Below are 23,475 nucleotides of genomic sequence, written 5' to 3'. Positions count from 1 at the left end.
CCGGCTCTTTAATACCATTTGGATTCAGGTTAAGCATTCTGGAGGAGCTGCTCATCTTCCCAATCAGCCAGTGGGGCACATTGGGGCACTGTGTAATTCTGGGAAATGAGTGGAGTGGGCTAGTCTATACTTCCACTGACCTCTGTAATACTTGATGTGGCAGAATTGAGATATGCCACGCAGCTACCTGTACTCACTCTGAGGAGGGTAAATCTGATAAGTGTTATATAGTGTAGATTTAATAAACCTCTCTGGGTATTCAAGTGCAGTTGAAGTCACACAAGATAGTTATTGCTGTCACTGTGGGAAAAAAGGTGAAAAAAGACAGCAATTATGTTGTTTATCAGAAACTAAAACATTTGACTCAGTGCTCCTTCAGAAGTGGCGCTGAGAGTGCTGTGTGGCATGTTTGTGTGGCATTAAATTTGGCTTAGAATAACAATTTGAGTGTTTACAAATTGTACAAATAGGCCTAATAGACTCTCCTCCACCTATGTCTTACGACATGCCCTTTCACGAGCTATACACATATGTAAACAAATGCATCAATACCACATACACATATTGTTTGTTACCAGCAATACTGAAGGCCTCAACACTGCTGAAGATTTAATGTAGTCATATGATTTCAGTGTGCTGTATATAGTTGTGTAGCCTACTCATCAACCCAACCTAAACAATGTGTGCTGTTATATATGGGGCCTAAACAGCTCCAGGTTTACTCCATGTCATTTCTGTTGAAATAATTTAGAAAACCTACAGCACGTCTGGATTATTCCATCATAGGGAATGTTGTAAAGCTGTAATCAACGTTGTTTTCATTCTTTATAGATCTGATACGTATTTTCTTTCAAAAAATAATTGATGTAATGATGATGAAAATTATGTCCAAGTTAACGTATTCTACAGGCAACCCTAAAAATGTTGTAGTTTGCAATTACAGAAAGAAAGAAAACCAAGCATGTACCAGCCAATATTCACGTTTTAAGGCAGGAACATGTGATTGGCTTTTTTGGCTTTTTTCCTTTGCAGCAGTGTCTGTGACCGGTCTTCACTAAAAAACTGTGCTACAGCACTGGCGCGCTTTTGGACTACAAACCCTTTCAGTGTTATGTGTAATCGAATCCTATTGGTTTACGAAGTGACGGGTCCAGCCAATCAGACTGAGTCTTCGAACATGCAGAAAAAAAACTGAAGTTGTTGTCCTATTTCCTCAACCGGTAACGTCTGAGTACGGTGAGTTGTGCTGAATTAATTATGTTTAATTTACATGAATGTGGCTTTTTCGGTATGATATTAGACACTCATATTAATGGATGGAGGATTTCAACGGGGGGAGACAGCTAATGTTAACTTTTAGTCTGTCGCCGCCATTATACCACCGAAGAAGCGTATCCCGCCCTCCTTCTTCGCTCTTTTCTTCTTCTTCTCCTTGGTATCAGAAAGTAAGCACCACTGGTCCAAGTGGTAAACCAGGTTTAGTCGCCAGCTAACGCGGCTTCGACGCCCGCCATAAAGGAATGATCTAACAGCTGTTTCATTAGCTTCCGAGCTAGCTACCACGCCGCGGACATGTTAGCTTTGTTGCTAGAAAGATGGCTATCGTTGCATGTTAGCAACACTATTCTGGTCAGAGATAATACAGCTGGCTAACTGGCTGCTAAGCTGCTAGCTGTGAGTCCGTCGTTCACCCCTAGCTCCGGTCAGACCCTCAGAAAAAGGGTCAAAGGTGCTGACATGTGGAATTAGCTGGTGACTGCATGAATTAGGAGATACTGGTCAATTTGTGTGTAAAGTCAACGTCGGACTGATTTTGCCCCTGCAGAAAACATTCATAAGTACTGGCTAGCGTTAGGTCATCCTCCATTAACATGTCATGGATTAACATTCGTGGCGTTTGAGCAAATGGTATGTCCAACTGCTCACTAATAAAGGCCTACTGGTGGAAGGGAAATTACTACTGGTGCATGCAGCTAAATGGGTCCAAACAGTTGAAGACCATGGCCGGATTAACTTCGTGTGGGGGGGCGGGGTTCTTCTTGGGCCCTAGCTGACCCCAAATACACGTTAGTGTCACTATTCCCCAGACAGGTATTTGAGAGATTGGGTTTAACAAACTTTGAGATGTTTAATCCTGAGACGGGAAACTCCAGAACAGCTAATCAGGGGTAGTTCAAACTCTGATTTGTGTGAATGGAAAAAAGCCATCAGCAGTGGACCTCCGATACAACAATTCATCATGTCAACAGGTAAAGACACAGTTAAAGAGTCCATTTTAATCCAGTGGTGCCATAAAGATTAATGTATGGTGGTGTACATTCAAACACATTAAAACACAGCAAGAGCAGTGAGAGAGCCTGCGGTCATGTCTACATTAAGCTGGCTAAATTCTGAAACAGTGTTTTCATGCTAATATGACGTCTACTGCAGGACTTTCAGCGTTTACCTCTGTTCTCATTAAGACAACAAACAGGTCATTTTCATCTTACTTGGCTTGGTATAATAAAAACAATATCCAGTTTCCATTTCCAGACTTAGTTAAAGAAAACAATGAAATGCCAAGCTACTGCCACCATCTGTTTGATCACTGATATAATGGTGTTTCTGCAAAGCTCTGTTTTCCCTGTACACACAAAAACGCCAAGCTGGCATTTACACACTCTGGAGGTTGTTTTGGTTTCTAGTCTGGAAAATGGAGAGAAAAAGATGTCTTTATGAATTTATCTGGCTAAGTGTGGACATGGCCTGAGTTGGAGCAGAGAAAGCAGTCAATGTATTAACACTATTACATTTTATCCAGCGTTGTCCACTAGACCACATTGTTTTGCAGACTTGAATTTCCTTAATGGATCGTACAGATCTGAAATCCAGCTTTTGGATTAAACGTTAAAATCTATTTATTCAGCTGTAACTTGATGGGAGACAAAGTGCTGCTGGCAGCAGAAGAGGAAATTATAGATTAAATTGATAAGACATAAGTTTATAGACTGGCCCAGTAATAGCCTAATGATTTTGGTGATTTGCAGCTGAAAAAGCCTCAAGGTTAAATTTCTAGATGTCTGCTTTACATTTAAAAGTCTTCCACAACAGTATTTAATGACTATATTTCAACATGTAGTAAATTTAAACACAGCAGCTAAAATGCTGTTAAGACTACACTCTGTTGGCTATAAGTGTGGCTATATTCTGTTCTATTTTCTTTTTTCTTTTTTGATAGCTGAATAATAATTTTTGTCATTTTTCTTAAGCAAAGATGTCAAATATTTCTGTTTGTAGCTTTTCAAGGAATTGATGCTTTTCTATATATAATATAATTGCTAGTTGTAGCTGCACTGAGTAACATGTTACTTCATTACAGTGAATGTGGTCACTGTAGTTAGGGTTTTAGTTAATCCCACATACACTGTCCTGCTGCTGTAAATACTCACTAAATCACATCTGCAGCAAATGATGCTGTAAATTAAGTTTCCTCCAGTTTTACTAACATTTGCTAAAACCAACAGTGGCCAGCTGTTTTAGTTGTTTTTTCTTTTTTTTGGGGGGGGGGGGGGGGGGGGGGTAAGGCACCTTTTAAAAATTAATTTATACATTTGTGACCCATTTTCAAAGATTTATCTCTGGTAGAAACAAATGAGCTTGGTGTGGAGTGTCACAGAAAACCAGGGGGAGGTGAAAAGTACTGAGAGATAAACAGTGCTGGTTTTGGTCTTGCATTTTTCAACAATTAGAAAAATATAAAATTTCACCATTGACTTATGTCTTTCAGTAGATTTCTTTGATTTGTAAGGTTCTTTTTTCAAAGCAGACCTTTGCTGGTGTAGTATGTGGTCTGATTAGTATCCATTGAGGGGGAAGGATCGCAGAGATTGTGTCTTTGATTGTAGTATACATTCAGCAGCAGCATGAGCTAAAAAAATTACAATTAGCCTAGGCCCAGCACATGGTGAGTCATCTTGGCAACCCCAGAGTTAGCCTCCTGGCACTTGAGTCCAAGCTGTTGTCTTGATAATATATGCAGGCACTTCTTTTCATCAGGAGAGGGCAATGTTCACAACCTAACTTCAGATGTAATGCACTGGGGGGTAGGCATCTGTATAAGGTTCACGTTGCGATATTACTTTCATATTCAAAGCATGTTGAGTTTTGTGAACTATTGCACCTTTTATCTAAATCAGATTTGCATTGCTGTGTCTCTTATAAAATATTTTTGATTTCTAATCCTCTGGCAGCCATGGAGACTTCGTCAGTGTACATGTGCTTCCCCTGCTACCAGGAGTTCAACACTCTAGAGGAGGTACTCAAGCACCAGTTGACGTGTACTGCTGAGGATGAACAGTCAGACGCATCAGGAGCCACCCCTGTCACTGTTCCAGTGCTACAGACTCAGGTAAATACTGGCACAGTTAACAGTTTCTCCTTTTTATCATGTGAATCGTGCCTGGCTGTTTTGAGTCCAAGAACAGAATGGAAAAAACATCAGCATTGTGATGGTGGAGCCTGAAATGGCCAGATGTGTGATCACATAAAAGCTGCTGAATCATATCTGGAGAATGACATTGAAGAGACAAGTATAACTTTGCTCATAAATTGACAATGTTCTGCTATTCATCATAGTAATAGTGACCTTCATCAGAGCACTCATCAGAATATTGAGTTGTTTATAATGATTTACTGAGTCATTTGAAGGCTTTGCTGTGTATTTATACCCAGTTTAGGTGTACGCTGACTTTATATTTTTAACCACAGAATCACCACTGTCACCAGTCTTTTTTGAGTTAGTCATCTTTGTCAGATTTTTATTGTGTACTTCTTATTTGACATGTACCAAATTTCCTTTTTTTCAGTTTTCCTTTATTAAATTAGGCAAATCACTAATCCACATCAACATTAAAAGGAATAACATGGTCATTAGACAATTTTAAAATATTTTTTCTACAACATCTAGTATATAGTAGATGTGGAGGTCTTTATGTAAGCTTTAATTTGTTAGCCTGGATTTCCCTGTTCAGTTTGCACTACAACATGTATACATAACAGTATACTAGAAAACATATTAAATACAAACATCGGTCACTAGCTCATCGTATTTGTACATTTATTAGGCAGACCCCTGACGTTTACCCTGATAAGTTGACAGTGGATGTGCAGCAAAGCCTGCAGATTATTCAACAGGTTTTTACTGAGTACTTAAGTGCCTACCTGGGCCTGCTTTCTGTCTAGCTTAATGGCAAAATAACACATTAGCACGTTGTTTATCAGGGGAATGAGTCACTAGTGAAGCAAACAGGTGGAACAGGGAAAATGTGGCAGTGCTAAAAGTGGATTGATTATGGATTACAGAGTGCTGGACTTTTTCAACCAGGCTTTATATTTCAGAATACGTGACAGCGCATGTTTTATATTTTGAATGAGCTCTGTCCAGATATGTATCACGTACATTAGACTTGTTGGTTAAATTCTATTCTGAAAGTCCTGGTGTACATAAGATTTTGTCAAGTCAGTGTATGTAAGCCTGTTCAATCGAGAGGTTGTTTTTTTGTCATATGATACAATACAACAGCAACATAAGTACTGCATTATTTTTGGATGTAATAGAGTAAATCATAGTAGATCAAAACATGAAGGATTGAGAGCAGAAGAGAAGGACATTTGATAAAGGTCCCAGGCCAGATTGATGTAGAGTATGCCACGTTTTCATGGTATCCAGCAAGGCCAGCTGAATCGCCAGCATGTTCCTCGTGCTTCAGTAATTATGAACAATTTGTTTTCATGAGGATGGAAAAAAATGTTTCTGTCATTTTATGCTGTGATGGTTCTACCCTTTTGCATCTTTGGGTGAAGTCTACAACATGTCGTTTTTCTGCATATTCCCTATGTGTAATTAATGTGTGCATCTGCATGTTAATCCTGTTGTACTTCTGTTGTTTGGCTCATAGTGCATCTGAAAGGCCTGTGGATTTTTACATAATGCATTGTGTTCAGTGTTTTTTACAGTATGTCCTGTTTGGAATATATTCTCCTGGGATGCATTTCATCTAAATGCTGAGCTCTATTAATTCAGAGTTCTATGAAGATGCTATCTGAATTGCAGAGTTTGAAAGTTGTATAATGGGGCGAGTTATTCAGTATAACTTTGACATATTGCGCTGAGTCTTGGTGCGACTGGCACTTTTTTCTTTTTGCCTTTCTCATGACAGCTTCAGAGAGCCCTCGGGGCTAAAAGCAGTCATTGGCCCTCGTTTAGCAGTAGGGCATGGCTGTCTGAGTTTGTGCCCAGACTTCCATCCTTACAGTCTTCAACACACGTCCATAAAGCACAGTGACACTCATGACAGACAGATTGCATCCTGAGTCGCCAGCGGGAAGAGAAGCATGAGAAATGCATCAGTCAGTGCCACCCTTTCTCCTGATGTATCGCTCATTTGCCTTCTCATAGATGAATCAGCTGGAGAAACACAATAAAACCTGTGTACCTTATGGCTTCCCAGCCTCTGCTTTGCCATAACCCGGTTTAATGCAAACATCCCCACTTCATCAGCAAGAGTATTGAAATTTCTGCGGACCAAAGTGGGACTCAACTGCTACATCTGCAAACTTATCCGCATACTGAAAATACCCACTTCACATACAGCATGGCAGCATTAGAAGCTCTCTAATAATCATTGAATAATTGGGTAAATTCAGTAGGGTTGGTTAAATCCTTCCATTTTTTTTTAGTTTTAAAAATTGTAATACATCGTGCCTTTGTTCAGTATGACAAAAGAGTGTAGGTAGTTTCTAAATGGGCAGTGCAGACAAAGCTTGCAGGACAGAGTTGGGGCCTTGTCTCCTCACTCGTGTTTACCCTTTTGAATGTGTTTTTTGTTTGGGGTGTCATCCTCTACTGAAGCTTCAACACCAATTAACAATACACAGTTGAGCCAGTTGAACTCTGCACAGAAGCTGTTAAACCATTCATTATTAATTGCAGTATGAAAGAAGACTTAATTTGTTGTTGTTGCCTTTTTTTTTTTTAAATTGGGATGGTTTCACTATTTGAAACTCACTGTAATGGAAGCCTTATGTCAAAGATTAAAATGAAACTCTTCCTAATATGATAAAATCAGGGACTTAAACAAATAAAATACTCATTGTTTTATGTGTCATTTGTATTACATGTAACTGGTGTAATCAGCGATATGAGACTTTAATAATGTGTATGTTAAGAAAGATGAGACCATGCAGTCAGTTTGAAATCTCTATGAATCAAAATGTGCAGAATTTTGCACTTGTTTTTCCTTGTGATGTTTTTTTCTTTATGTCTGTGAAGGGAAGAAGCTCTATGTGAAAACTCATTGTCCGTATAGCCTCCGTTTTAAAGCTGTCCAAGGTCTTTCTTGCACAGTCTGAAAATGCTTATTCTGAATGGTGAAGATCTGTCCACTTATCAGAAGAATCACAAGTTAGGATTAGTGTTTGATGTGAAGATTTAAGCCTTTATAACTCTACTAACTTTTTGCATTTGAAACCTTTTGAAACCGTTTTCACATAAAATATGACTGTTATAAACAGAGGATATGCATGCTTGTTTTTACTAATACTTCCTTCTGATATTATTTGCTGTGATTTTTAATAATGTGAAACCTTATCTCCAGTGTAGCACGTAGTGCTGGAGATGGGCTGATAGACTGTTTTTGTTTGTGGGTCTTTTTTTGTGCTGTGTCTGGGAATGTGACCGGTTTTGTGCATGCTAAAGCTGTAGAGGAAAATTTACAGAAATGGTAGGTCTTTTGAGTGACTTTGATCTGAAAAATTGCAAGAACAGTTATGGATTACAGTGCCTGTGGATGAGTAATGTTTTTTTGAAGGTATGGTCCTCCATCAAATCATGTCCACAGTTGGCTAGATCCTACAAAAGACTCATTCTGTATGCATGCAAGATGACATAAGTTCTCCACTGTGCTGAGCTACAGGAGATAAAAAAATGTTATTCACATTCCTGGTGAGTTCAAAACATAAATCCTAATGTTGACTTTCTGCCCCATTACAGGCTTGAGTGTGCAGTTAGTGAGAAAATACTTTAGAGCTAACAAAGTTATATTCTGAAATATGCCCTTTGTTGGCAAGAAATCTAAGGTCAAAGAATGTAACCGAAGCTGAAAGTAAGTTGTTCTCATCTGTGACATGATGTTTTAACATTATGTGCAACGTTTTACCTCGGATCCTAGTTCATGACACATTCAATAATCATTTGTTATATGGATAAAATTGAGCAGTTAAGCAAACCGCTTCAGCTTTAAAATGCGGTGAAATGTACCAATTTTAAGTAGTAGTGGAGACACAATATTTTAAAGGTGCTTCGGAAGCCCAAAGAACAAAATAATACTCAGCGTACCATCAGCCAAAATGCCCTAAATATTCAAAAGCTTACAGGATAAAAATCTAGCAAAATGGTTTTAGCTGTAAAAAAAAAAAATCAACAAAAAACAGGACATGAAGTATCCCACAAATCACTAATGTATGTGAGACATGTTGAACTGTTGTGATTGAGGCAGTTTCAGACGTCTTAAACCTTGACCTTGACGTTCCGTTTTTATCATCTGAATGGACAGAGGGAGCGAATGTAAAACCCTGTGGAGTGACCTATTCAACCTTTGATAGTTATCATCCGGTCTGAGACCTTATCTTGGCAGTCTGGTGCTCTCAGTGGAACCTTGGCTCTTAAACACATGCTGCTCTAATTGACCTCAGTACCCCAACACTGAATTCTCATCCCTCATCTGTCAGACAGGGTAAAATTAGAGGAAAAATGCTGCAGGTTGAGCTGACTCCAAACAATTATTTGATTAGTATTGAAGAGTTGTTTGTACGCTTAAATACAAAGAACAAGTAAAACATTGAAGGTGATTTCTGATTTGTTTTTTTCCTTTTCTTTGCAGCAAAAGGTAGTAAATATATCAAGGACAGTTGCCGCCCCACAGATTCAAATCCAAGCAAGACACTCCTCTTTGCAACTTGATAAGAGTGCACTCAGGCAGGCTGCAGTCAGTGCAAAGCTGTCATCAGACCAGCCCAGAATCCTCTACCAGTGCGGGGACTGTGATGAACTTTTCAAGACCCTGGACCTTTGGCAGCAACATCGTAAAGAAGAGACATGTCAGCAGTCTGCCTCTGGGAGCAAGTCAAAACCTGATTCACAACTTGAGGAGGAGACCTCCTCAGCTCAGTGCTCCACTTCAGCTTTAAATCCAGATGATTCTTCTCTCTCACAGAGTGAAAGTAGCGAAAATTTCAAGCCAGAACCAGCGGAGCAACCTGTAGCAGAGGAAGAGAGGCAGCAGGACACAGAGACCTCTGCAGCTCAGAGCTCTGATCCTCCTGTTTCTGAGGCGACCTCTTCAACCTCTAATCCAGAGGATTCATCTCCCAAGAAGAGAGGGGCAAACAAAAAGCCTAAGCCTGAGCCAGTGCTCCTCTGTGTTGACTGTGGCTCATGCTTTGGCCTGGTGTCTGAACTAGTGGCCCATCGCAGGACACAGCACGGCTTTGAGGAAGCTCTGCACCGCTGCTCTGTTTGCGGGGAAAGCTTTCTAAACACTACACTCTTTCTTTACCACCGCAAGCAACACAGACAGAAAGGCGAAGAAAAGGTGGTAGTGGTTCCTGAAGAGACACCTTTAGAGGAGGTTTGTACTCAGAGCAATGTGACTGATGAGCAGGGTCAGGATGCCACTCCATCCGCCACCACTGTCACCTCCACTTTCACACAGCCCGAGCTGTTTATGTGCACCCAGTGTGGGCAGAGCTTCAGCGATGAGGAAGGACTGGCTGCCCATCGTAAGCAGCAGCACGGCCTGAAGGAGCCACTACACAGATGCTCCCATTGTGGCGTTAGCTTCATGAACACCACCCAGTACCTGTACCATCGCCGCGAGCACACCTTCACATCAGGGACGGAGGTGGCGGATGGAGCTGAAACCGATGATGAAACAGCCGCCGCTAAACCTCAGGATACCCCTCAGAGCTCAAAGCGGCTGCTTTCCCCGCCCGCCTCTGCCAGTGATTCAGGTTCACCCGTTCCTAAGAGAAGTAGACCCACTTTCAGGATCCTGAGCGGTGGTAGTGCCCTCAGAGGTAAGTGGAATTAATTGTTTTAAAGCCCATTTGGGAATTAATAAGGCATTTGTCGCAGGGTGTTCTGGCCTTAATGGACTGTTCTTTGTTGTTGTCAGGAAACAAGGGATCAGGCGCCAAAGAGGAAACAGAGGGCAGCACTGCAGCAGACTCAGACAACACCAACCAACCTCCACCTGCTAAGCTGCTGCAGGACTGGGCCCGTACACCATTACCCCATGTTTGCCCTTACTGTGGCAAAACCTTCACCCGACGCGTCTTCCTCCGCACCCATGTGTACAGCCACACTGGAGAAAAACTCTTCACGTGCAAGGTGCTAATCAAAATTCTATCAAACTGTGCCCTTTCTTGAATCTGAGGGGTAATTTGCTTTGATGTAAATGTCATTTACTTTGTGCCGTTGACATTGACGAGATGATGTAATGCTTTGAAGGGGAGGCAGATGCAATTTGAACCTCCAACCTCATTATATTTGACATATTCTCCAGTTCCTGTGCACAGGGTTGGAAATTGCTTTGACAGTTATAATTTTATCATATTTAGTCTTAAACAACTTTATGTATTCCTTTACTAGAGGTTCTTAAAACTGTTTTAAATATGTCTATGGCACTAATCCTGATTATTGTCATTGTGAAGGTGTGCACAAAGTCCTTCACCAACTCACAGAGCCTACTGCGCCACAGCATGAGCCACACAGGCAACAAGCCCTTCAGCTGCGATATTTGTGGCAAAAACTTCTCGCAGGCAGCCACCCTGAAGAGACACCAACGCATTCACACATCAACACAGCCTCGGCGCAAGCGTGGAAGAAAACCGGTACACTTCCTATTGTCCATTTTCTGCTTGTTAAAATTGTTCTCAAATTGATGCCTTCCATTCCAAAATCTCATAGAAAAAATTTTGGAAAAATTAGTGCTACATGAAATTCAAACGCAAATGATTCAGAGAGATTTACCTGGATGTCAGCTGTCAATATTTTTAGTATGTATCACACTTAAGATAAGTTATTTTGAAATAAAAACATTGAATTTTATCATTGGTAAATAAAGAATTGTATATTTTTGTAGGTAACCTGCTGTGAATTTTTTAAATTGACCTTGACTTTTGTGAACCTCAACATAGGTGTGTACTTTGGACAATGAGGGAGCTGTTCATCTCTTCCCGTGTCCTCACTGCCCCTCACGGTTCAACACGGAGGATCAGCTTAACCATCACAAGTAATAACTTCATTAGTTTCTCACATCTTTTATTTGCAGAAATGTAGGTAGAAATGGCGAAAAACATGTCAGACAGATGTCAATATTTAATTCCAGACCCTTTTTGTTGTGGAAATACATTAGAATTACGGCTCCAGACAGAACCCAGGGCAGGATTTAGATAACCCACCTTTGCCAAGAGCTGCAGTAGCTGAGCCGTGTCCGACTACTGAGCAAGACCTTTAAGCTGCGTAGCACACACACTAACTGAGATGTCTTGATGCCCTTGAGCCTCAGCCACATATGACTGACAGACAGAGGCCCAGTAAATTAAGATGATAACGATAACAGCCCAGGACTGGGGAACAGCGTGGTCCTGTCCTATCTGGTTAAGCAATGGGGAGAGGATATACAGTTTGTATGCATGTATTTTTATTAGTTTTGGCAACAACAGTTTGGATGTGAAATAAAGCATTGTAAGTTAAAAGCACTGACTTTAGGCTTTACAGATTGAAAATTGCATACCTTACTTTTTTACCAGCAGGACAATGATCAGGGTCAAGGTTTCGCTGTTAAAATACCTATGGACTACACTTGTGTTTGTTTTGAAACTGACTGGGAAACTGACATGTTTTGGGAATCAGTGTAACATACAGTTTGGCCAATTTCTGCTGTACTGAAGAAAAAGCAGGAATCAAGATAAGGGTTTGTCAGATATTCGGTTGATTATAATTTTGTTGAATCTCTCAAATGTCAGAAAATAGAGGGAAATGCACATCACAAGATGCAACGACCTTAGAATTGGCTGTTTTGTTTGAGGAAGTCCAAAACCCAAAGATAATTAATTTTGACAAAACAATGTCAACTTAAGGTCCCCTTTCAAGCTTTTTCCCGAGCTTTCAACATTACATTTATCTCACATTCCGCATGAGCAGATAGAGTTTGTTGCTCATCCTCTGAAGAAGACCTTGAGTTATGATTGTTATGTTTATTTCCAAGGTCAAAGATGAACGTTCACACAGCACAAAGATATTCAGTTTCCTGTCACAGAGGATGAGCAAAAGCAGCAGCATCATCAATTGAGAAGCCGAACCCAGCAAATGATCAACTGATTGTTTTCAGCTCCAGTCAGTGTATACTGTTGTATGTGTAGTACTAATACTATTCAGTTCACACCTACCGACGTACTAATGCTGTACATACAGCATCACCCCTACTCGTTAACGAGCATCTGGCTGGAAGGAGAGGTGACTGAAAATTTTAATTCTCCCAGCTGTCTCAGGGTCAGCTGTCCCTGAAATATTGATTTCTATTGTCTATTTAACAGGGAAAAGAAACAGCCTGAGCTCTTATATAGACCTTGAGAGGTCCTTGCGCATCACCTCTACCCTCCAGCTTTACTTTAAATGACTTGTGTTGTAATGTACTTTTGCTTTACCAATACCTGTGGCAGTATGAAATATATAATATACATACTTGTATGTATACACGAATTCATGAAGCATGTTTTTAAAACTTCAGCATCATTTCAGTTTGTTCTGATTATGAGAAGCTACCAAAAGAACCAATGTTTTCCTTTCTTTGTCCCTGATTTGAAAGCAGGCCTGATGCAGCATTAGGTGAACACACTCTAACACTTCTCTCCTCCCCTAAGGCTATATCCAGCGTAATGTTATGCAATGGATAAATATAGACGTTCATGTCCTAACTCTGACTCCTCCCAATTTACTGCTGTTCTTTTATCTCCAGCCGTTATACACTCAGCTAATACCCCTTATTTAACCTGAAGCACAGCTAAGCACATACTTGCTGGCAATCCTCCTACGAGTCACATATAGGGCGGCAGCTTAAAACCAAAACATGACTTTTTTCACCTCTTTATTAAGGTTTATTATGTGTCTTTAAACTGGGACACTTTAAATCTTAATATCTTGGGGCTTAGATATAATTATTTCATTTAATTAAATGTGTATGATGTTCTTCTGAGACATGTTTTTTGCCTTTCTCCCATCCAGACGTTTTTATTACAATATTTTTGGTTTCAAACCTTCAATTTATTAGTTATTGTCAGCTTTAGTAATGGTATATGGTTAAATCATCTTACTTGGTTGTGTTTGTACACTTACTTAAATATATTTTTTGTTTGTTTAAATAGACTGCTCCACACCAGCCACCCATTCCCTTGCCCAGACTGTGGAGAGGCCTTTAAACGCAGGAAAGACCTTGACCTGCACTCGCTCACTCATCAAGGTGAGAGTTCAGGGCTCAGCCTGGCAACATATATCTTTCTCCCTCATACCTGGATGATTAGCAACAGCAACCTGAAGATAGCAGAACGTGGGACGGAAGCTCTTTTTTACTTCTATTTTAAGTCACATATTCTTTGCCCGTGTGACCATTTCTTATCTATCCTTGATCAACGTTTCCATCTATTTGTTAGAACGTGTGAATGCTTTCAAGAGGAATACAGATTGTGATGAACATATCAAGAAATCAGGTGCAAGCCCATGTGCTTTGTTTTAATGGAAACTAATTAGATATGATGTTCTTATCTGTACAACATGCTGTGAATTACTATTGATTAATGCAAAGTTGGCGATAAAAGTCCCTATCAGCTTGCCTGGGTGGCCTATCTGGTTTATTTATAAACATACATCCATGTTATATGTGCATTGTTCCTCTGATGCATTAGGTCAATGACTTTGCATTGATCTGCCTCCCATGTGGAATGAAGGAGGAAGGTGGAGGTAAATGAATTGGGTCAACATGTTGACACTTCATCTTAATCAAGGGGGCGTTGGCACGGCAACCTCATTAGTTAAGCTTGAAGAGTCAGCGTGCAGCAGGGGTCAGAGGTATGTGGCTCCTCCGAGAGGGATGATTGGGGAGATTGATCCATTGATCAGTCCAAGGCCATAGGCTGAGATTGTCCTTATTAAAGGTTTAATTAGACGGTCCCAGTGGGGAGCAGAGTGGATCGCCTCCACTGGCATAGACAGTACAGATGGTTAGCAGATTGCAAGATGTTGGCGTGACAACCCATGGACACGCTGACGAGCCATCAGTGTCAGCGATTTCCCAGCCAGGTTTTTAAGAGCAACCCATGTGATAGTGTGGTTTTTGCTTTGCCAAAATACAGCTAGGCCACCAGCTGATCAGAGCTGAGATGATGAATGGATGAGTGATTAGTTGTTTGACAAGAAATTAATCTGCAACCATTTTGGCAATTGATTCTTCACTTAAATCAGATTTCAAGAAAAAATGCTCAACATTTGGTGTTTCTTGGTTCTCAGGTGAGGATTTGCTGTTTTCTGTGTTTTATGTCACCGTTGATAATTTTAGGTTTTGGAATGTTGTTTGGACAGGAAAAGCAGCTTGGTGCCATGTTGGGAAGTTGTAATTTCTTTTATTTTCTGACATTTTGGTCATAGACCAAATTATCATTCAGTTCTTTGAGAGAGAGTTCCCGGCTAGATCAGTTGATAATGAAAATAACTGTTAATTGTGGATCTACAAAGTAATCTGTCAAAGAATGTAGTGATACGTTTATGTTTATAAAATGTGAAAAAGGTAACGTCTTCAGATGACTGGTATTATAATATATAAAACAAAGAAAAGCATGCCATCATATTTTATTTGGCACTTCTGCTTGATAAACCACTTAAATGATGAATAAGTTGATAGAAATTATTTCACTTGACGAATAGACCTTTTTCACAGGAGACAATTTGAGTTTTCGTGTTATTAGGAAAAGAAAAGGTGTTTCTGGAAACAATAATGGCTTTGTTCTTTTCAAGTGCCCTGTAAACTGTGACAGTGTGACCATGAGTTATTATTGATGCCTGTGCTTTGTCACTTTCACATCAAAGTGCTGTGTGTGGAAAAAGAACTATTGTTTAGTCCCTAATCACAACACAAGTTCGTATCTTAACATCTTGTGTTGGACATTTTTGTAGGTTGAGCTCTCCCTGTGTGTTCATATTATGAGCAGCCACTGATCACAGTCACAATCTTACCATGTTTATTGACACTGAAAAACTGGCTGCATCTGAATGTTTGGGCACCGCTGTCCATCGCCAGCCATTTCTCTATGTACCACCTGTCACTGCAGGATTTTTGGCGCGACATCCAGCAATCAACAGCCTCAAACAAGCCATCAGATATCAGCATGGCACAGAAGCTTCTTGTAGAGTGAGGACAGAATACAACCACCTGTCTAAGACCTGACACTGCTCCATTACAGACAAGCAGCCGGCGATGTGCCCTCACTGTTCATCCCAATTTGTGAACCAGTCCGTGCTGGAAATCCACCTGCAGCGTTGTCCTACCACAGAGGAGGAGAAGAATGCTGGCCGTGGCCGGGGTCAGGGCCGGGGACGCTGCACTGGACAGGTTAGCAGCAAAGATAACCATTAATCAGTTTTTTTCCCTCTCAACCTCAAATGCGTTCAGAGAGTGAGAGATGGCTAAATCTGAAGTCACAGATATGTTTTTAACGAGAGTGAAGCGAGCGCTTGAAATTTTATGTGATCTTTTTATCTGTTTACTTCCACCTTTTTAAAATTATTTTGGCATTTTGCCTTTATTGGATAGCTGACATTCAAGACCACCTGGAAATACAGGCATAGAGAGAAGGGGGTGGCATCTAACAAAGGTCTCCATTCGTAATTGAGTTGTGACATTGTGGTTACGTCACAATTAGACCATAAAGACACCGACCTTTTCTCTTTTCATTAATCCACCCCACCCTCTTTTCCGTTTCTTTATTTTTCTGTATGTCTGCCTCCCATCTCTTTTTCCTTTGCGCCTTTTATTGCTCCCTCAGATTGAGTGTGACCTATGTGGCCACCGTTGCATGACCCAGGAGGGCCTCGACCTCCATCGGTTGTCCCACACGGGCCAGACACCCCTCAAATGCCCAGTGAGGCCTTGCCGCCGCCGATTTACCTCCAACTGTGCCCTGGAGGAGCACGTGCTGGCGCATTTCCAGGGAACACTCAGCAAGTCCAAAAACCGACCCCGCTTCCGCTGTCAGATTTGCCTCAAGGAATTTGCCTACAATTCCACTTTCAATGTTCACATGAGGACACATACTGATGAGAGGCCCTTTGAGGTAAGAAGCAGGATGGTGTGTGTGTACTTGCATGGAGAGGGAATTTCTTTCAGCCCTCTGAATCATATTTTGTCCTTTTTTTACACAAGGCTTTCAAACACTTTAACACCTGTATTTCAAATTGAAATCCAGCTCTGCCTCACCCCCCCCATGGTCACATCCTTTCATAGCTGTGGCCATCTCTCTGGTTCCGGACCATGGCCATTTGTGCAGTGTGTGTCCTGCGGGTGTTTCCTCCCTCCCTGTGTACCTGTGATTAATGGCAGGGCTGAGTTAGGGCCTGTCAGCTCCCCTCTGTGCCTGTTACTATTCTGGGACTCTCTCCCTCTCTCTCTGCTACTCTGGTGACAAGGCAGGGCATCAGCTATAGACCCACCCAAGCCCATCACTGCACGTGGGACTGTAGAAATTGATTTAATGTTTGTGGTTTTTGAGCCGTATCTATCAGGCATGCTAAAGATTGAGGTTCAAGGAGCATTGGTTCTCAAACACAGGCAGTTATAGGGATGAATTTTAATTTAAATCAAATACACTTTGCATTCCCAAAGGAACATCTGTATTTGCTCAGTATATAAAAAGCAATCTCAACAAGAAAGGTAATTTTATTAGGGTATATTTCACAGAGATACTGAAACTGCAAAACTGACAGCAGGGATTACGGTTTCAATCTGAGTGTCTCCAGTAGGAATCAAAGTAAAGCACAGCGAAGTCATTCTTTTGTAGTGCTTTAGGTTTAATCAAGTATCTAGTTGCAGTTCATTGTCTTCACCCTGGTGGGAGCAAACAGAGTGAATGTTAGGGCAGCAGGAAAGGTATGATTGTTTATTTGTAAATTCTCAGCTCACTGGTCACACTTTTTCTGTTGTCCACTGTTCATTAATTGGTTGATCAACAGAATATTATAAATAATCATTTGTTTATTTATCGAGCCAAAAAATCAGTTTCTTAAATGTAAACTAAGGCTAGGCCAAGAAAAATGTACATATTTTCTTAGTCTTTTATGACAGTAAACTAAATAATTTTGAGTTTGGACGACTGGTCAGACAAATCAAGACATTTGAAGACATTTCTTTAAGCTCGAGCACAATGCAATGGTCATTCTTTTAACTGTTCTCTGATTCTTTATAGACAATTAATTGTGTGAAAATCATTGATAAAATAAGTGACAAACGCTTGTGTCATATTTACGCTTCATATCTGTCTTTCCCCATCTGTCTTACCTCGTACACTGTCCACTTCTTCACTGCTTTTATTCTATCCCAGCCAGAAGTGCCGCATCTGCAGAAAAATATAAAGAGGTCTCAGAAAATATTAATTACTGCCGAGTTTGTGCACTGGCACTGTTGTGAATATAACCGTACTTTCTTTCCACCCTCTTATCTTTCTTATATTTTTTCCACTTTCCCCTTTTCCACTTCCCCATTCTCCTTCATCCTTCCACCAGTGCACCACATGTGGCAAGCGTTTCCGCCAGTTACCACATCTGCAGGACCATGAGCGCATCCACAGTGGCCTGCGGCCTTTCTGCTGCTGGATTTGCGGTAAGAGTTTCAGCGTGGCCGCCCGTCTCACCGAGCACGCCCGTACTCACAGCGGTGAGAAGCCCTACCCGTGTCCCCACTGCACTGCTGCCTTCCGCTCTCGCTCGAATCTGGACAAACACATCCGGCTACATGGAGACCTGCCTTTGGAAACCGCTGAGCAGGTGGCACAAGCAGCAGAGGCTGCCCAGGTCCAGAAGGTGCTGGAGGGGGCCAAGGTGCTGTCTTCTCTGGCCACCACGGGGGATGTTGATTCTGGCTCAGTGCAGACCATCTATGTGTTGCAGGGGGCCGAAGGAGGTACTGAGACGGTCATGATCCCATCTGACCAGCTCAGTGGCATGGAGGGTGCCTCGCAGGTCGTCATCCTACCTTCCTCTGTTCTAGGAACTCAGGCCATCACTGTTCCCACTATCACCATGGATGGAAATGAAATCACCATGGTGGAGACGAGCCAGTCACCGCAACATACCATCGAGTTCATTGTAGAGGAGACGGTATGAAGGCAGATTAGAAACTGATGGTGGCCAAGTTAGTTAAGAAAGCAGGCTATCGATAGAGTGAACAATTTGATAATTAAAGGATATGCAGTTCCTACATTATGTGTTTATAGTTTGATTATAGTTTGATAGGTTTCCAAGCCAGTTTAAACAAAAGTCCCATCCTGTGAAATAATACTATTTCACAACTTTTGTTGAGCAGAAAAGGAATTTAATAATCGAAAAATGGTGTAAAACTAACAAATTAAAGGTTGGTACACAAGTGAAATTCTCAGGAGAACAGAATGTACCTTAAATTAGTCTTTCAAACTGATTGAAAAACAGGTCGTAAATTGGCCCCCCCATTGTATATAGACGTGTATCTAGAGACCCTATTTATTAGGGGAAGACCGGAGGTGGCCCATGAAATGTCTTCTGCTTTCTTTATAATAAAACGCTTCAGCTTTCACAACTGTGAGCGTCCATCATTTTATAAGGTGGATGACATGAGGGCATTGCCCCCATCCCATCAGATGAGATGGACTTTATAGGTCGTGCCGTAAATTGCCACTTCTGTCTTTTGACAAACAATCTGAGGTCTTCTGATGAGAAATATACAGACCCACTCAGCACCAGTCAGTGTACAGGTTTTCAGGCCGCTTTGTTTTGTGTTCACATGCACGCTAATGTTAGTGGAAGGCACGATGAAGTGGAACGGTTTGTATAGATCAACCCTAATGTTCCAATAATTTGTTGGGCATTATGTTATTGATTGGTTCTGTGCTGTAATTAAATACAATAATAACAGGGATATGGCGAGATATATGATGATTTAGCTGAAGTGTAGCATTATGCAGTGGCAAGTAGTGTAATGAAATTATCCACCGCTTGCTGTATAGTTATCAAAAATAATGATCCTATTTGTGTCCGAATGGGAAGAGGCATAATATGATATAAGTTTTGCCAGCGCTGCAGTAGCCCATTATGGGCTTCTAAAGCGCAGTTTATGGCTGTCTCCCACCCAGTGATTGCTGACAGGGGGTTTGAAACCGCACGCACTCAGAGGCACTCAGTCTTAGTTTGTTTTCATGTCATGGAGGGAGAAATGCTGATGATTGCGCGGGGAACTGAAATGGGAAAATGGCAGCATTTCTGCAGAGTGAGACGCATATCAGGAAATAGAGGGATCCTGAAGAGCAAAAAGAAGCCGGTGCCAAGAATTCAGCAGCTCTTCATTGCTTTTCTGAGAGAGTCAACAAGCAACCAGTCGATAAATACATGTTTTTTTTTTCCCTTCCTAGCAAATCTTGAGAGCTGATATTCTGGTGGAGTGCCGTTTATCATACCTGCAGCCTGACACTGAAACCGAAAACGCACACAACAAACACACAGATGTGTAATGAAATTGTTGATGCCGGCGGTGAAATCATGAGTCGTATGCTCTAGGGAGACAGACTGACTGCAGTATTATGGTCTTTTTGCTGTACAGAGGACAGTATATTGCCTGCCCGTGTTCATTCCTTAGCTCGGACTTTAGCTGGTGGTTTTGCTTTTTTTGTTTTTTTGCTCTGGGTTTGTGACGAGCATTGATGAACCGAAGAAAAAAAAGAAAAAAAAAAATCCCCAAAGTGATTCAGAATTTTGAGAACCAAATTTAAATGCAGTTAAAATTTTAAAGTGGCCATATTTTGACTTATGGCTTTAGGTGCGATTTGTATGTTACATCATGATGCCAGGCTGTAAGCTCACAGATCTGATTGGCTGGTTTATCTTGATTGAAAATGGAGTTTGGTGTAGTCTGATCGAGCAAACTACAAATTTTGGGATAAATAATGTAATTGCAATTGGCAAACAAATACAGTTGAATTCAGTTATTTTCATTTTAAAATCTGATCACATCTTCAAAAAGTACTGTAACCATAGTCTAGGAAACTGCAGTGTTGATAATATTGAAAATAGAGCATTTACAACCAATTTTGATATATGAACTCAGTTGCAGTTGGTGCACTTGAATAAACTGACATGACTAGTTTTTAACTAATCATGTCAATAGCTTTTCTGATTTTCACCTTATTGATAAAAATACTCAAAAAGCCAATATACAGTAAATGATTAATAACCATGCATGTACAGAGCTGGGATGAATATAAAATACTGTATATGCTTGCATGTGTTTTTGCAATTATGTATTTGAATTATTCATGGAATTTGTAGGCTGTAGAAACAGGCTGTGAAAAGATTTTAATACAAGCAAATGAAAGGGACAATTATGCAGGAATGTGTGGCCTAAAATAACTGTCAGATTTAGGAATGTCCTTGCTACAAAAAAAAAAAAAAAAAACTAAAACGAGAAACAAGCACATGCAGTAGCTGCTCTCACCCTGGGCATCCCTTTGATTCTCACCTCTTTTTATATCATAAACACTAAAAATACCCAAATGACCCTCAGGAGAAAATGTGCATATTCAGCTCTCACAGCAGTAAACTCGCTGACATCACAGTGTCCCGTGCAGGTGGAGGACACCATGAGCTCTGTTTTTGGCAAACACCTCCAGGTAAGAAAACCGTAAGTGGAGATACAGGTTTAAAACAACTACATTTTGCTTTGAATTTTAATGTTGCCTTTAAACATCATCTGCAACATCTGTAGTATTTTTTTCATGCCAGATGCATTTATACCAGTTAATGTTAAAATATTTATCCATTTGCAAAATTACTTTTAGTTATTTTAGCCATTCATCCATTACTTTGAATGTTATGCATCCATAACTTTTAGCTAGACTAAGGGATTTCAATTGTGTATTTACTGGCTTATGTTTTGCAATTTCACTGTTAACTGTTAATCTGTTATTTCAGCTTGTTTAACTGTTTGAGCCGTTTACTAATTACTCTTTGATATTTCAGCCTTTAGTCATTACTGTTACTGATTTGGCTATTTAGCATGCCATTACTTTTAGCTATCTATTTCAACCATTTATGTGACCAAGCTTCTGTTTCAACTATTTATCCTTTATTTATGCATTTATCCTTTTTTATTACTTTTAGCCATTTCAAAAATCTTTTCCATTTCTTAGCTGTTTTAAACATTTTGCCATTATTTGTAGCCAATTATTTCAACTTGTTTGTAGTTCAGCTATACTGTATTTCCATTACCTTTAACAATTTCAACTACTAATTCATTACCTCTAGCTATTTCAACATTTACCCACTAGTTTAAGCCATTTAAACCATTTACCCATTACTTTGAGCTATTTTATTCATTTAACCACCAGCCCTAGTATTTCATCCATGGATTGATTACTTTGAACTGTTTCAACTTCCCTTGCTTGTTTTCTTAGCTAGTTTTCACATACCCTTAGTTCCAGTGTGATATTTAGGTGTTACAGCTGACATATATATGTATGTATGTATATTGTTGAAATGTAATTTCCATTTTTCAAAGTAGTTGGCCTAACATTTCTCCACAGTCTTTCCACGGTCCCCCCTAGGGTACATATACTTCTGGCTTGGATTCAGCGGAGTAAACTGTTGTCCTAAATAACTCAATCTGCAATATGGGCTTCTAGAATAATGCCTACAGTAATGCTATAATGATGTGTCTGAAGGATACACTACAAATGTTACTTCAAAACTAGGATACAATATCCTTGAGGTACATTACAGTATATCACTGGAAATAAAAAAATATATAGACCTACATTAAACTTCTATGCAGTCGCTGTAAACCCACTAACCACTGACTCCCCAGAGAAGTATTGAAGTCATGGTTTGTTGCCATGCCACTTTTATTGACATCTTGGCAAGTTGGAGATGCTTAGTAAAGCTTTGTTTCCAAGGTAACATGATGGAAAATTTATGTTTGCTGACACAGATTAGCTCTGTGGTTTAAAAGAAATGTAATTTAACCGTAGAGCCATTTTCTTTATAGTTCCACGGTTACTGCGTTATCTTTACACTGCCATATGACGTGTATTCAAGTGTTGCATGAGCATTCGTCATGGATTAATTGCTGTACTTATTTACACTACACTAATAGATTTTGCCTGAAGCATTTCATGTTTCAGTTAGATGTGACAGGCGACTTATTTCATTCAGTCCTTAAAGTAACAAGGTAATGCTGCATTATATATATTTATGAGAGATGCAATATAAATATCACAGAAAAAACTATCATGCAGCCATTAAAGGTCAAAAATTTTACCAGAGAAAATCACAAACAGAGATAATGCAACAGGAGAAGGAAAATATCATAAATCATGTTAAGGTCAAAGTACTGTATGTACACTGCTATACAATACAACCCTGCAGAAAAAATTATGCTGTTTTTTTTTATATAGTGAGACAGCCATGTTTTATTGAGTTATATTTTTATACACACCACTGCAGATGTACATGCTGAATCTTGACTGACACTGGTGACCTCTGCTTGGGGTGTGTTATAAATGATAGTCAAAATTATGCATTCCTACCCACCTTAGCTGTTTTACTCAACTAATATTCTGTTTTACACATTTGTCTGATGAAGATTATACTATTGCAAATGCATCATGGTGAAACTGTAGATGTACTTCAACAGACTTAAATGCTGTATATTTAAGACTGTGTCTGACTGTCTAAAATCAAAGCGTCAACATTTGGTCTATTGTTTATACCATTAAAAATTAATGTTACTGCTTCCAGTAATTCTTTCTATTTACTGTGCTCTACAAGTGACATTTGAGTAAGTTATGTGCATTAATGTAGTTTAAGATTTTCCATCTTAATTGAAAAACATTTCTCTCCTCTTTTGATAATCCGCCTTGCAAAATAAAGTCTGAGTTAGGGGGCGTGCAAAAACATGATGTAGTTCTTTGTATTTGACTAAGTGAGCACACTTATGCAAACTTACTCAGTCGGCTACAGCTGACTTCCCAACTCTATTATCATATTGTAGTTATTAATGTATGATTGACCTATTTAAGTAATCGTATACATTTATCATTCTCTATGCCTTGTGATTACATATTTATTGCTTGCACATGCTTCCTCTCCAT

General features: G+C 40.0%; 1 protein-coding gene across 2 annotated transcripts; it reads left to right on the top strand.

The window, feature by feature from the left end:
• Window positions 1-1,173: 1,173 nt before the first annotated feature.
• On the top strand, window positions 1,174-19,991 carry LOC121185766 (zinc finger protein 585A-like). 2 transcript variants are annotated; one of them, XM_041044169.1, is made up of 10 exons: window positions 1,174-1,236; window positions 4,230-4,387; window positions 8,919-10,113; window positions 10,212-10,426; window positions 10,750-10,929; window positions 11,236-11,330; window positions 13,465-13,559; window positions 15,553-15,701; window positions 16,135-16,422; window positions 17,867-19,991. In XM_041044169.1, exons 2-10 carry the CDS (start codon window positions 4,232-4,234, stop codon window positions 18,464-18,466), a joined length of 2,973 nt encoding a protein of 990 aa, XP_040900103.1. In that variant the 5' UTR covers window positions 1,174-1,236; window positions 4,230-4,231; the 3' UTR covers window positions 18,467-19,991. The 2 variants fall into 2 exon arrangements, with proteins under 2 accessions (XP_040900103.1, XP_040900102.1); XM_041044168.1 differs by lacking the exon at window positions 1,174-1,236 and adding an exon at window positions 1,437-2,249.
• Window positions 19,992-23,475: the final 3,484 nt, after the last annotated feature.

Source organism: Toxotes jaculatrix, chromosome 8, assembly GCF_017976425.1.
Source record: "Toxotes jaculatrix isolate fToxJac2 chromosome 8, fToxJac2.pri, whole genome shotgun sequence".
NCBI classification, from domain to species: Eukaryota; Metazoa; Chordata; class Actinopteri; family Toxotidae; genus Toxotes; species Toxotes jaculatrix.
This window is presented reverse-complemented; position numbering and strand designations above follow the sequence as displayed.

Coding starts and splice junctions, on each gene's coding strand:
- LOC121185766 (XM_041044168.1), top strand. Junction 10,114..10,211: donor CGGTGGTAGTGCCCTCAGAG/GTAAGTGGAATT, acceptor TGTTGTTGTCAG/GAAACAAGGGATCAGGCGCC. Junction 10,427..10,749: donor AAAAACTCTTCACGTGCAAG/GTGCTAATCAAA, acceptor GTCATTGTGAAG/GTGTGCACAAAGTCCTTCAC.